Raw genomic sequence first — 15,204 nt, 5'->3', positions numbered from 1 at the left:
AAGTTAGAAGAGAGTAAATGCTGTGTGCAAAATCTAGTGTTTAGTTATTTAATATTTTTGTCACTTGATTTGAGGTAGTTCATACCTAAGGCAATTAAGGTTGCTTAGCCATTGAATAAGCTAAATTTATCTGGGTTTTTTTTGTTGTTGTTGCTGTTTTTTTAGGGATCCTGTTTGCCCTTTTTATAATCGTCAATTAAGAAGCAAGCACCTGGCTATTAAAAAAATGAATGAAATTCAGAAAAACATAGATGGATGGGAAGGCAAAGATATTGGACAGTGTTGTAATGAATTTATTATGGAAGGCCCATTGACAAGAATTGGTGCTAAACACGAACGGCATATTTTTCTCTTTGATGGCTTAATGATTAGCTGCAAACCCAATCATAGCCAGTCACGCCTTCCAGGACACAGTAGTGCAGAATACAGATTAAAAGAAAAATTTGTCATGAGGAAAATACAAATATGTGATAAAGAAGATACTTGCGAGTGCAAACATGCTTTTGAATTAGTATCCAAAGATGAAAACAGCATAATATTTGCTGCTAAGTCTGCTGAAGAGAAAAATAATTGGATGGCAGCACTTATTTCTCTTCATTATCGTAGTACTCTAGATCGAATGCTAGATTCAGTATTATTGAAGGAAGAAAATGAACAACCACTTAGATTACCGAGTCCTGAAGTGTATCGTTTTGTGGTAAAAGACTCTGAGGAAAACATTGTTTTTGAAGACAACTTGCAAAGTAGAAGTGGAATCCCCATTATTAAAGGAGGAACTGTGGTGAAATTAATTGAAAGGTTAACATATCACATGTATGCAGGTATGTAAGGAAGGAAGCCCTCCAAAATATGGTACTCTGAATTAATTAAACTGAATAAATTGAATATGCAACCTGTTTTATGCTCTACTTTTTCAGATCCTAATTTTGTTCGCACTTTTCTTACTACGTATCGTTCATTTTGTAAACCACAGGAATTGCTAAGCTTACTGATTGAACGGTAAGAAAAATATTTCACTTATATTTACATTTTTTAAAAAGTTAACTGTTTTGTACCTTGCAAAGTGCTAGGTATCTAGTATGTACTCAGGTAGTTTTTGAACATAATTTATTTGACATTAAATTTGCAGTATTACTATTCTCTTCAAGCAGCATACTTACTGAAATCGCTGTTTATAACAGATCTTTTCAGATCTTAGCAATATTTATAGTGGTAATCAGAGAGACCCATTTTTACAGGATAAAAAAACTATGAATTTTAATGAAATTTTTTCTATGCAATAAAACAGTACTTCGTTGAAAGAGACTTTTTACTTCTGAAACAAACTTTTTATTGTGGAAAATTTTTAAACATAAACAAGAGTAAATAGAATATAATAAACCCCATCTATCAATCATCCAACTTCAATAATTATCAACTCATGTTTCATCTGTTTCCGTACTGACTTGAACACCCTAATTCCAGGATTATTTTGAAGTAAATCCTTGGCAACATATTTCATCTCTAAATATTCCCATTTGGTATTTCTAAAAGATAAGTATCCTTATTAAAAGCATAATACAGTATCATTATTAGACCTGAAAAAATTAAAATTTCCTTATTATGATTAATTTTTTTAAATTAAGTTTTGGATTGACTTTTTTTTTACTGAGTATGTTAGTGGTACTTTAAATGCTTTATAGGTTAAATTATAGTATCTGGACTTCAAAATAATTTTTGTTTTACATTTTCAAACTTACTGCCAGAATTTTATCTGGACCTCTATCATTATGTTGTTCCATGAAACTAAGTATAGCAGACTGAGTTAGTGTAATGTGCTATGAAGATTTACTTAGCTGCCTTTCCATGTCCAAAATAAGGAAAGCACATGTTAGACTTCTATTTTAGCTATATTTCCTATGGTTGGGGAAGGTTTTTTTTTTAACTTTGATTTATTTACCTTTTCCACTTAGTTACGTTTTTTAAATAATATTTAAAGTTCAGTGTGGGACTTCTCTTTGGATTTATATTCATTTATTTTAGGAAATTTACGTTTACTTTCATTTTAATAAAATAAATATTAAGGACAGATTATTAGATAAGGTATCTCTGTTATGTTCTTTAAAGAGGTCATACTCTTTATAGATTCTTTCTTGGATCTTTTCCACTGACCTTTCCTATGTTGGTCAATGCTAGTTATTAAACTTTTTTTTGATAAAAGTAAGAATATAAGTACTTAGTACTATAGGCAAAGGGCAGTTTTTTGTAGTATGTAATACTTTAAGTTTATCAGTAATTGCACTTTTCACATAAATGGTAGTAAAGAAGGTTGCTTAGTTAAAATATTTTTTCTGCTGTATTTGAAATCTTTCTCATTTCTGTATGAACAACAAAAAATTTCTCTCATTTTGCTTTTCTTCTTAGATTTGAAATTCCAGAGCCAGAACCTACTGAAGCAGATAAATTGGCAGTAGAGAAAGGCGAGCAGCCAATCAGTGCAGACCTTAAAAGGTTTCGCAAGGAATACGTCCAACCAGTACAACTTAGGTTTGGCCTGAATATTATATTTTTTATGTGCCATTCAATTTTCAATATATAGTTAGCACAAAAATTTTTACCTCTTAATTCAGATGTAGGTATTATTAATTTCATAGCAGTTTAAGTTAAACTTCCAAAGTTCTTTTTATGTGAAGCTACTCTTAATTCCCTGAAGAAATTTAATTATTAAAATATACTGTGTTATATGCATCAGATATCTCTAGCATGTGATATGTTATGCTTACAGACCAGGGTACCTAATAAATAAAAATTATAAAATTTCATATGAATTTTGCCTACTGTCAATCCCCCCTCCCCTTTTTTTCTTCGTTGTCTCATTGTGATCATTTAGTAATTCTGGGCTTTTTTTTACCATTTATAATATTTATGAAAGTTCTAGTTCTTTCCGTACTCTTTCCCCACAAGATACATAGACATTTGTTACTTGTCTAAAAAGTGTCATTTCAATAATTTCTTTTTTTTCATGCTTTTTCTTTTTAAAAAAATTTTTACTGAAGTATAGTTGATGTACAGTCTTGTGTTAGTTTCAGGTGTACAACAAAGTGATTCAGTTTTTTATATATATATTTTTTCTTTTTTAGATTCTTTTCCATTATAGGTTATTACAAGATAGTTAGTATAGTTCCCTGTGCTATACAGTAGGTCCTTATTGGTTATCTGTTTAATAATTTCTAAAAATGTATTTGATAATAACATCTGCCGGTTGTTAGGTTACTCTGTGTGCCTAAGTGCTTTATCTTTTTTATCTCGTCCTCACAACACAATTACTATTTCCACTTTGTATAAGAGAAAATCGAAACTTAACAGGATAAAGTAATTTGAGATAGGTCAAATGAAGGGAGTGACAGGAGAGGACCCATATCTGACTTGCTAAGCCAGTGCTTCTTTGTTTCAGTGTTCACTGAGCATTGAAAATTGGAAGCTCCTTTGATTAGGCTTATTTATAGTCCAAGTGAAAAACCAAAGTATTATCTACCTTTTTCCATGGGAAAACTGAGATATCTTATTAATTGTATATGATCTAAATATTGTTTCTTTCCCTGTGTTAAGTTTCCTTGATTAATGTTAACGAATAAATTGACATTTTGAAACTGAGTGTATTAACTGCTTATTTTCCAGGGTAATTGCCACAAATAAATGCAGTTTTAGAGGAATGATAGTGCTCCCAACTGTATGTCTCTCAGCCAAAACTTTTAATATGTCATTCTTTGTATAAGAAGATGAGATTATTTACCCCTGAACAATAAAGAAGTAATTAATTTTTTTCTACTAGCTGTGATGCATTTGTACTAATCCACACTCAAATTAAGCCCCTTGACATGAGGCACACATTTATGAGGTTGCTATATTAGAGCAGAATATGATATTAGACTCTCAGTCATATATGTTCTTTAAGTATTTATTTCTGAGCATTTTCTGTGTTCTCAGCCCTGTACTTGTAACTATAGTGAATACAGAAATAGCATAGAGGGACTTCCCTGGTGGTGCAGTGGTTAAGACTCCATTCTACCATCGCAGGGGGCACAGGTTCGATCCCTGGTTTGGGAACTAAGATCCTGCATGCTGCGCAGCGCTGCCAAACAAACAAACAAAAAAGCATAGAATATCCTCTTTGCCACTGTGATATTACAGTTTTATTGGGGAAAAGAGATACATGAAACAGTTGTATATTATTCTACTTTAAATGTTCAAGTGTTTAAGTGGCTTAGAAAGATACATCCTCATAAAATTTCAGGAAAATTTAGGGAAAAACATTTTGGAAGAGGTAAAATCTGAAATTGCTCCCATATCTGAAAAGGATATGTAGGATTTAGATAGATAGGCAGAAAGGTGATTGTTGGTATTCAGAGTCGTGAGAAATAGTATGAACAAATGCAGGAAGGCAGAAATGAGGGTAGTGTGCAGAGGAAATAGGTAAGGAAAATGACTCAAGAGGAATGAATTGTATTGCAGGTAATATAGTAGATGAGATTAACTACGTGGAATGGGCGGAGTTGTCAGTGGCCTTGAAATCCATGCCAAATTATTAAACTTGGCCTATAAGCATTGAAGGATTTTTAGCAATAATAGTAATTTTTATAATGATAGTAACTTTTTCCAACATTGTATTACAAAATTTTTACATAACGCAAAGGTGATAGAATTTTACAGTGAACCGTACCACCTAGGAATCTACCACCTAGATCTACTGTTAACAGTTTACTATCCTTATTTTATCACAGATCTATGGATTTATCATTCTTCTCTTGGTCCATTAATCATCTAATTTGGGGGACATGTTTCAAAGTACATTTCTCTTTAAATACTTCAGTTTGTATGTAATTAACAGTTCAGTATTTGTTTATTCTGTTGTTGTAAAATGTGTATATAATGAAACACACACATCTTGAGTGTACTTTGAATTTTTAACAAATACATCTCTATAATTCACACTCCTGTCAAGGTGTATAAGATGTTACTATCACCCGACAAAGTTCCCTCATGCCCATTCTAATCAATTTTTGTTCTCATTGCCCAAAGCAGCTTTCAATTTCCTATATAGATTACTTTTACCTGTTTTATACTTTCATATAAATGGATTTGTGTATTATATACTCTTTTGTGTCTGACTTCTTTCACTCAACATGCTTTTGAGTATGTTGTTGCTTGTATCAGTGTTTGTTCTATTTTATTGCTGAGATGGTATGCTATTAAATGAATATACCACAATTTGTTTATTCACTTTCCCACTGAAGGACACCTGGGTTCTTTTCAGTTTTTGATCATTATGATTAAAGCTGCTATGAAGTTTATAAGTCTTTCGTGAACATACTTTTTCATATATCTTTTGTAAATAACTCAAAGTGGGAGGCTGGGTCATAGGGTAAGTGTGTGCTTAATTTTAAAAGAAACTGCCAAATCTTTTCCCAAAGTAATTGTACAATATTATACTCTCACCAACAATGTATGAGAGTTCCAGTTGTTCCTTATCCTTACCGGTATTTAGTGATGTCAGTGTTCATACCTTAGCCGAACAGGTGGGGTATAGTGATATCTCTTTATGATTTTAATTAGTATTTTTCCAATGATGCAATGTTGAGAACTTTTTATTGTCTGTTATTGGCTATTCGTATTTATTTGGTCAAGACTATTAAAATCTTCTGCCTATTTTTTATTGAGTTGTTTGTCTTTTCATTATGGAGTTGTAGTAGTGTATTGAGTAGGATTGGATGCCAGTCTTTTGTCAGATAAGTGTTTTACACATATTTTCTCCCCGTCTTTGGATTATCTTACTTTTCTTAATTTTGTTGGTATCTAATGATGAGATATTTTTTTTCTTTTACATGATACAATAATTTTTAAATTACATTGGATTCTGTAGAAACTAGGAAGTAGAAAGGATGGAAGCACAGTTATTTGAAAACTAGTGTTAGCCTAGAAGCTAACAATTTTGTGATCATTTGAAATACTCTCTAAGCCACTGAGCTAACCAGGCACTTAAGGTTGTTTTATTACAGATACCATTAGTAATTTAAAATAGTTTCTTAGTCTGGGAGAAAAACTATTGTCTGACAGTTGCTGGGGTCACGGGCAGTGGGTGGGAAGATAAACTAGAAATATTCATTGAAATAATGAAGGAAAAATGCTAATGTAGTTAATATACACTATCTGTATCTTTGTGGTGGAGAATGGAATGTTTTATTTGTATAGATTGCTTAAATCTCTATTGCTTAAATCTCTGTAAGTAATTATTTTTGAGGTACTGTAAAACAAAATAGCTCTCTGTCAGAAATATTTTTGTCTTTTGAAATAAAAGAATGTGAACCTACCTGTAAATTACATAGGAATTTGATTGATAGCGCTTGAATTTAGAACCAAATACACTACATCTTAGTTGGTTTTCCATTTTATGTGGAAAATATATCAAATTTTAGGCTTTAAAAAAAATCCTTTTATAATTGAAGAACTTAAAAGTTGCTTTTGTATTGTACAGAGTATGAATTTTCTACATATAAATAAAGAAAAAGTACTTTTCCAGAACATAAATGGATAATTAAGTATAGAAGCCATGATTTTTATGCTTATAAATTTTTTAAAGTATAATTTTTGAATAATAAACAGTTCATATTACTGAAGCACTTAAGGTATTAGTTAAATAGAAATTAGAGACTCTTTTGAGTGTTATATTGGCCCTAGTATATAAAAGTATCACCATGGCATTAGAGAAGTGAAAGAAGTATAACTGAATGCTTGGGTTTCACTAAAATGTGTTTCTTTTCATTTTGTCAGGATCTTAAATGTGTTTCGGCACTGGGTTGAACACCATTTTTATGACTTTGAAAGAGACTTGGAGTTGCTTGAAAGACTAGAATCCTTCATTTCAAGTGTAAGAGGTATATTATTTGAAGATTTGATTGAATCTTCTGTCTCATATGAGTTTTTTAAAAAATTTATATGACTTTCAATTTAAGAAGCTAAACTATTTTTCATTTTTAAAAGGCAGAAATAACATTTGGAATAATTTTAATAGACTCTATGGAGCTCACATGTGTTTAGAACCACCTGAAGTGTTAAAATCTTGCCTTTTGAAGTTTTTTAGGAGAATCTTTTTTTCTTAAGAAGTCAAAAGTCCTCTTTAGTAAATTTAAGCCCTTTAATGTTATCTCATCTCATGGTTGCCATTCCTTTAAATAATTAAATATTTGTGTAATTTAATCTGTTTTCGTATCCTCCTTAATCTTATTCTTCAGTTTTGAATGGTTAACAGCTTCTTAAGTAATATTTACTTCCCCTGGAAAAGTTTTTGGTATATTTTTGACACCTGAAAGATAGGAGTTTCCTACCTGAAGTTTCAGAACACAGCCCATGAAATGAAACTCTAGGTGGTGAACATTAAACAAATGTACATATCAAATGTATGCTGTTGAATCAAGAAAATTCATGTTTTCTCTGATAGTATAAGGCATTAATTAAGAATACCGTAATTAAGTCTAGCTTCTTTCATCTCCTACTTGTTCTTTAAGGCAAATTTTACTTTAAATAGAGAATGTGATTCCTTTGTTCCAGTTTTGAGATGTTTAAAACACATTTTTATCATGTGTGCTTTAAAATTGTTTATAGTACTAAGTTAATTTTTAACTTAATGTTCTTAATGAAGACACTAGAGTATATGTGATCTAAGAAGCTTCTAAAATACACACACATATTAGAATAAAGCAAGTAAATGATTTTGTTTAAAGGCCTTTCCTATACAAGTTATACCTCAAGATAACTAAATAGTTGATGAGGGAAAGTTTTTAAAGAAGCATTGCAACTAATAAGTGAAGAAGGAATGATAGAATTAGAATATTACCATTTCTCAACTCCTAGTAATATCATAAAAAGAGAGACGTTATATGCCTCTTATCAGAAATAGTCTTGCAAGTATTCATGTCGAAAGTTTATCCTGGACCAGATCAAATCTGTATGTGTTGATTTACAGAAAATAGAGGGACAGAGAAACATGGCAAATGATACCACAGAGATGGAATTGGCAAAATTCAGACTTGGGAAACTCCACAAGTGATTGAATTTCAACAAATAAATTGCAAGCAAAAATGAGAGATGAAAGGGGAACCTGTAGATGAAAGGAGACTTGACACATACTGACTCAATGCAATATGTAGATCTTGTTCAGATCCTATTTCATACAAACTAACTGTAATAAAACATGAGACAATCAGGGAAATGTGAATACTAACTAGATATTTGATGATATTAAGAAGATATTGTCATTTTTATATGTGATAATTGTATTATGATGATTTTAAAGTTTTTAACTTTTAGATATACTTAAATATGAATGAAATTATATGATAGATTTGCTTTGAAATAACATAAGGAGTAGAGGGCAGACATGAGTGGGGTTAGATGAAACAAAAAGTGGCTATGAGTTGATAGTTGTTGAAGGTGCATGAAAGTTACAGATTATATGAAGATTTGCAGTTATATCTGTCAAGTAAAGGGCATTTTTGTTTGTGTTCTTTTTCTAGGGAAAGCTATGAAGAAATGGGTAGAGTCAATTGCTAAGATCATCAAGAGGAAGAAACAAGCTCAGGCAAATGGAATAAGCCATAATATTACCTTTGAAAGTCCACCTCCACCAATTGAATGGCATATCAGCAGACTAGGACAGTTTGAAACGTTTGAGCTCATGACACTTCATCCAATAGAAATTGCACGTCAGCTGACACTTTTGGAATCTGATCTCTACAGGTAGACAATTAACATTAATTCACTGCTCTGTTTTCAAGAACTTTGAACAGTTCCATCTATTTTCAGAACATTTTGAAAATTACTCATGTGTGCTTAAAAATACTTCATCCATTCTTGTGGGTTGGGAAGAAAGTTCATAGCACAGTTTTTAACTATAGTCTGTTCTGCAGGTGAAAGTCATAAATTATTGCTCTTCAGGCCTAGATTAGGTCCTAGCAATCCTTCACAAGAGGAGTGGCAGAGAGAAGACTAATGCAGTGCAATAGCAACCACTTTAGACAGTCACCCAGCTCCTATTCCTAATACTTCTCATATTGCTTTAGTTTGAGTTGGTTCAGTTAAGACAGTCAGTATGGATGCTAGGCTCTGGGCAGCTAAGTAAATAGAATATTGAGTGAGATAAGCTTTCTTCTTTTTTTTTCAAATATGTAATCAAATATTTTTTTTCAATATGTAATCAGAATTTTAATGTGGGGCTTGACTGGGTTAGGTTTGCAAGGCAAATGAATAACAAAATTCTTAGAGGAGTAAAGATTTCTTCACTTCTTTTAAGGAGTCTCAAGTACTTCAGCTATTTAAAGTCAATACTCACTTTAAAGAAAAGTATATTTTTGAAGTAGTGTGATGATGAACCATACTTAAAACTTCTGAACCATTTTCTTTTGTTTATAAGGATCACTAGAAATATGCTTGACTATTTATTTTTATCTGTATCCCATCATTTGTCTTTATATATAAAGCAGTTCCTGCCCCTGTATCCACACAGATCACCCATTTACAACCTAATCTTTTAGCTTCATGGCTTTATCACTTCCAATGTCATTCTTTACTCCAAATCAGACATTTCCTATGGTCATATTCTGAACCTGTCATCACTCCAAATTTTATTCCAGAATTACTAACTCACACATCTCATACCTTCCTAACCACAGTTTTTTCTCTTTTCAACTTGCTTTATCAACTTCTTCCTCTGTCATTTTTTTTTAAACCACTGTCCTTCCCGGTACATTAGCCTCTTTCTGTCCTCTCCTACCTCATAATTTAAGCTTTCTTCTTTCATTTACAACCCAGGCTCCTGTGAAGAGTAGAGGCCTTGCAAAAAAAAAAAAAAGAGTACAAGCCTTTTAGGTAATCGCCACCTGCCAGCCCCAGCCAGAAAATAAACCCCTACCACTATCATTCCATCAAAAACTTTTCTGCATTCAGGAGCCGCTTTTAAAATACAAACACCCTTAAGAAGTTATCCTGATTAGCAGCCATTGTTTTTTTTAAAAACTGGGATTACACAGGGAAAAGCAAGAATATATAAAGTTTAGTGTAAATGGAGAATGTGGGAAGGCACCAGATATAAAACTTTACCTTCTTTAGAATTGGGTTTCTGATTTGCCCTGACTGTGCTGTTCAGAATTTACACACACATCAGAGTTTGTTACCATCTCATTCAGATTGTCATGTTATATTTTAAGTAATTTGGAGTTCAGGTGGTTTTTGTTGATATTGTAGGATTTTTTTTGTAGGAAAACACAGTTTTTTAAATTGAAGTATAGTTGATACACAATATTATATTAGTTTCAGGTGTACACTATAGTGATTCAATATTTTTGTGGCTATCTTATTTAAAGTTACTATAAAATATTGGCTATATTACCTGTGCTATATATCTTTGTAGTTTATTTATTTTATACATAGTACTTTGTTACCTCTTAATTCCGTCCCCCTAATTTGCCCCTCTCCCTTCTCTCTCCCTACTGGTAACCACTAGTTTGTTCTCTATATCTGAGTCTGTTTGTTATATTCATTTGTTTGTTATATTTTTTAGATTCCATATATAAGTGATAACATACAGTATTTGTCTTTCTTTGACTTCTGTCACTTAGCATAATATCCTCTAGGTTCATCCATGTTGTTGTAAATGGCAGATTTTCATTCTTTTTTATGGCTGAGTGATATTTGTGTGTGTGTGTGTGTGTGTGTGTATCTCACAAATTCTTTATCCATTCATCTGTTGATGGGCACTTAAGTTGCTTCTTTACTGTGGGATTTGTGATAGGTGGGAATGAAGGGACTTATTCCTTAGATAAAGCAAATAGTACAGAATCAGGTTTTTCCTTACAGTGTTACATGAATGGATGTCAGGAATAAGGGAGCACTTAGCTCTATGTGGACCTACTTTCAGAACGTAGAAATACGTTTGTTAAGTGATATGTGTATTATGGAACAAGGGTACCATACGTAAAATACTGACACTCTTTGTAAACTAATTTCTGGTGAAATAATAGAACCACTTAAAAAAACTTACTTCTAAGACTGTTCAAAGTACCCATTTACACTCAAATCTACTGAACTTTTTTATCATTATAATAGCCAAGTCTGTAGGACAGTGATGGCAATGCCAATGGTCAATTTTTTAAAAATTATGTAATCCTGAATCACTGTATACAGTAATTTAATCTGCTCTTCCATCTGATTTTTTATTAAGTATTTCAGGTATTAAAAAAATATAAAAGATAATACAATGAGGGCTCATCAGCAACAAAAGCATTACAAATAAAATTGAAACCCTTTGTGTAATTCTCTCTAATCCCATTTCTCTTCTTTCTTCCAAAGGATAACCACTATCTTGTATTTGATATTTACTATTCCTATGTATGTCTTTATAATTTATATACATACACACATTCATAAACAATATGTAGCATTATTTTGCACATTTTAAGGCTGTTTATACTGATGTATCATTCTGTGACTTGTTTTTTACTTATATTGATTCTAGCATTTGTTCAAGTTGCTGAGTATAGCTCTAGTTTGCTTATTTTAATTGCTATATTGTATTCCATTGTATGAATACTCCACAATTTATCCAGTCTCTTGATGAGGAGCCTTTAGGTTGTTTGGGATTTTTCACTCTTGCAAACGGTGCTTGACTGAACATTCTTAAAAATGTTTTCTTATAAACTGGTGTATCTAGAATATATACCTAGGTGTAAAATTGCTGGGTGATCTAGTAAGTATATTTTCAGTATTATGAGATATTGCCAAATTATTTTACAAAATGGTTGTATCAACTTTTACTTGCACATCAGTGATGGAGAGTTCCCTTTTTATCCACGTTTTTACCCATTTGGTATTACACTTCTGTTAGTGTGATAGGAATAAAATGGGATTTCCTTGTGGTTTAATGTTCTTTTCCCTGAGTAAGAGTTAAAGTATTTTTTCATGTTCGTGGCTATTCAGTTCTGTTTCTCTGTGAATTACCTGCTTCTATGTTTGTTCATTTATCTTTTAGACTCGTCTTTTTCTTATTAAGTTTTAGGAGACCTTTAAATAATTTTGATACTAATCCTTTGTAGGTTAAGTGCATTGATTTTTGCTTCCACAGGAAAGTTCAACCTTCTGAACTTGTAGGGAGTGTATGGACCAAAGAAGATAAAGAAATAAATTCTCCAAATTTATTAAAAATGATTCGCCACACCACAAATCTCACTCTCTGGTTTGAAAAGTAAGTTTTTACTTACTTTGTCTTATTACTTCTTAATGTTATACTTCTATAATATTAAGTCATATATAAGCAGAAATTCTGGCTGAAAATATATTTCTTCTTTTCTATGTGAAACAAGGAACTTGCTTTCTAAGCCATGATTTTCTGTTTTCTTTTTTTTTGGTTAGGTGCATTGTGGAAGCAGAAAATTTTGAGGAACGGGTGGCAGTACTAAGTAGAATTATAGAAATTCTGCAAGTTTTTCAAGATCTGAATAATTTCAGTGGTGTATTAGAGATCGTCAGTGCAGTAAATTCAGTATCAGTCTATAGACTAGATCATACCTTTGAGGTAAGTTTTAGGCTTAAATAGTTCATCCTTTTGGGGGGAGAAAAATTAATGTGAAAGAGATTCCTTCTACCACTGATCTTTTTGAGTAAATCCTTTATAAATCCATCTTACTCCTTAAACACAGTGATATCACAATATTAGAAAATCTATCAGTATATATTAGTGAGCCTAGAATTCATCAAAGAATATGAATTTTGTGACTGTTTAATATGCTTACCTAAATGTAATGAAGTTCCAAATGGATTTTTTCAGTGGTACATTGATTGTTTCAAATAAATGACAAAGAATTTTAAATATAAATGTACAAATTACTTTAATCACCTGTGATATAGAGTCAAAGAAAGAATAACATGCAGAGAATGCTTTCTAGAACTTAGTTTTTTTTAATTATAAAATTGTGTATGCTTAGTGTTTATCATTGAAAATTCGGAAGATATAGAAAGTATAGAAAAGTTAGAGACTCAGCCATGCAAATACATTTGCCTTTGGGAATGTGAACTTTTACAATGTTACTAGAAAGTAATCTGGCAGTATATGTTAAAATACAGATACTTTTGGACCCAGAAATAAAAGCAGTGGACTATAAAGTTAAGGTACAAAGATCTAGTTTCTGCAGCATTAATTGTAGTAGCAGAAAACTAGAAACAACCTGTGTCCATCAGTAGGAGAATGATTGAGTATGTTATCCTATACCTATGGCGTAGAATATTGGTTAGCTACAGAAAAAAAGTGAATAGAATCTGTGTATATTGTCTTGGAAGAATAGTTGTGACATTTAGGGGAAAAGCCATTTAAAAAATCTTTAGAAAAATTAATATGATTTCATTTTGATGGAACAAAACAGAACAAACTGTAAACGTGTAAGTGAGTTGCACAAGCATTGAGAAGAGTGTGGAAGGATACATACTCTTCTCTTCACATTGGTTCTTACTGTGGGTTGTGATTAGAGGGGAGTGGAGGGTTAGACTGATTTTATGTGTGTATTTTTCTATTTGAGTGTTTGCATGTTATTGATTTGTATGGACTTACTTATATTAAAGATATTAATAGTCAAATATTGCCAAATTATCTAATAGACTAATAATTTCAATTCTCATTTTGAAAACTCTGAAGGAGTGTATTCATTTTGAGAAGTTAAGCTTTAGTTTCTTAAAGTGTTGAATATTTATATTCAACAATATTTATAAAAATAGGTATATGGTATAAAGAATAAAAATACAAAGAATACCTGTTTACCTGGCATCCAGTTTAAGAACCCCTCCCAATCCATCTCCTTCCTTGCGCCTTCAGAGCCAACTCCTATGCTGAATCTTGTGCTTATCATTCTCTTGCTTTTTTCTATAGTTTTACTATTTGTATCTCTAAACATTGTTTCATTTTTCATGTTTCTTAATTATATATGAATATAATTCTTCTAAGACATTTTTTTACTCAACATTATATTCCGAAAATTCATCCATGTTGTTTTTTTAACTATAGTTCATTCTTTGTTTATAGCTGTATCGTATTATAGAAATAGCTTTACCAAAATTTCTTTCTTTATTTGCTTATTTATTTGTTTGTTAGTTAGTTAGCTAATGGTCATTTGGATTGTTTCTAGTGTGGCACTATTATCAGTAATATTGCCATAAACATTTTCTGCATCTATCCTGGTGCTTACATGCACAAATTTCTCTTAAGTTGTATACCTAGGAGTAGAATTATTGGATGATAGAATAGATAATGCCCAATTGTTTTCTCAAGTATTAATCGTACCAGTTTATACTCCCACCAGAAGCTTGAGTTCTGGTTGTTCCACATTCTCGCTAACACTTGATATTGTCAGTTCTCTTTTATTTTTCTAGTCTTGTGGTGTGGGTTTATAATTCCCTAATTTGTAATGAGTTTGAACCTCTTTTAAGATGTTTATTGGCTCTTTATATTGTGGAAATTTTTTACTTTTTTGGTTGAGTTTTTCTAATGAATTTGTATGAGTTCTCTCATATACTGGATTTTAATCCTTTGTCAGTTATGTGTGTTGTAAATATCTTTTTCCAGATTGAAGCTTCTATTTTCACCATTTTTTATGATGTCTTTTGATGAACAAAAATTCTTAATGTCACAGTTACTTATTTTTTCCTTTGTAATTTGTGCTTTTTGGTGTCTTGTATAATAGATCCTCCTCTGTTACCCTAATGTTTTATCTTTCTCATTAAGTCCTTAATCCAGCTGGAAATGAGTTTTGAGTATGGAATCTAATTTCCATTTGGCTAGCCAGTTGATCTCACACATTTATTGAAAGTCCATTCTTTCTCCATTGACCTATAGTGTCAGCTGTATCGTAAGTTGAGTATCCATAAATGTGTGGGCCTGTTTTTGGTCCCTCTATCCTGTTCCTTTGATGTATTTGATTATTACTGTGCTAGTGCCACATGTTTAAATTACCATAATTTTATACTAGTTCTTGATACAGTATAGTAGGGCAAGTCCCAACCAATCATTCTTTTTCAAGAGTGACTTACTTTTTTTTTTTTTTTAGTTCTCTGACCAGGGATTGAACCTGGGCCCTGGCAGTGGAAGCGCCGAGTCCTAACCACTGGCCTGCCAGGAAATTCCCAAGAGTG

General features: G+C 31.7%; 1 protein-coding gene across 1 annotated transcript in view; it reads left to right on the top strand.

The window, feature by feature from the left end:
- The window catches only part of SOS2 (SOS Ras/Rho guanine nucleotide exchange factor 2), a 99,979-nt gene that overhangs the window by 65,640 nt on the left and 19,135 nt on the right, over nucleotides 1–15,204 (top strand). The window contains exons 10-16 of the mRNA XM_059914189.1: nucleotides 166–821; nucleotides 918–999; nucleotides 2,404–2,526; nucleotides 6,808–6,911; nucleotides 8,550–8,772; nucleotides 12,152–12,271; nucleotides 12,439–12,601. Of these exons, the coding sequence (XP_059770172.1) occupies nucleotides 166–821; nucleotides 918–999; nucleotides 2,404–2,526; nucleotides 6,808–6,911; nucleotides 8,550–8,772; nucleotides 12,152–12,271; nucleotides 12,439–12,601 (1,471 nt within the window). The remainder of the gene's footprint in view (nucleotides 1–165; nucleotides 822–917; nucleotides 1,000–2,403; nucleotides 2,527–6,807; nucleotides 6,912–8,549; nucleotides 8,773–12,151; nucleotides 12,272–12,438; nucleotides 12,602–15,204) is intronic.

Source organism: Balaenoptera ricei, chromosome 2, assembly GCF_028023285.1.
Source record: "Balaenoptera ricei isolate mBalRic1 chromosome 2, mBalRic1.hap2, whole genome shotgun sequence".
NCBI lineage: Eukaryota > Metazoa > Chordata > Mammalia > Artiodactyla > Balaenopteridae > Balaenoptera > Balaenoptera ricei.
This window is presented reverse-complemented; position numbering and strand designations above follow the sequence as displayed.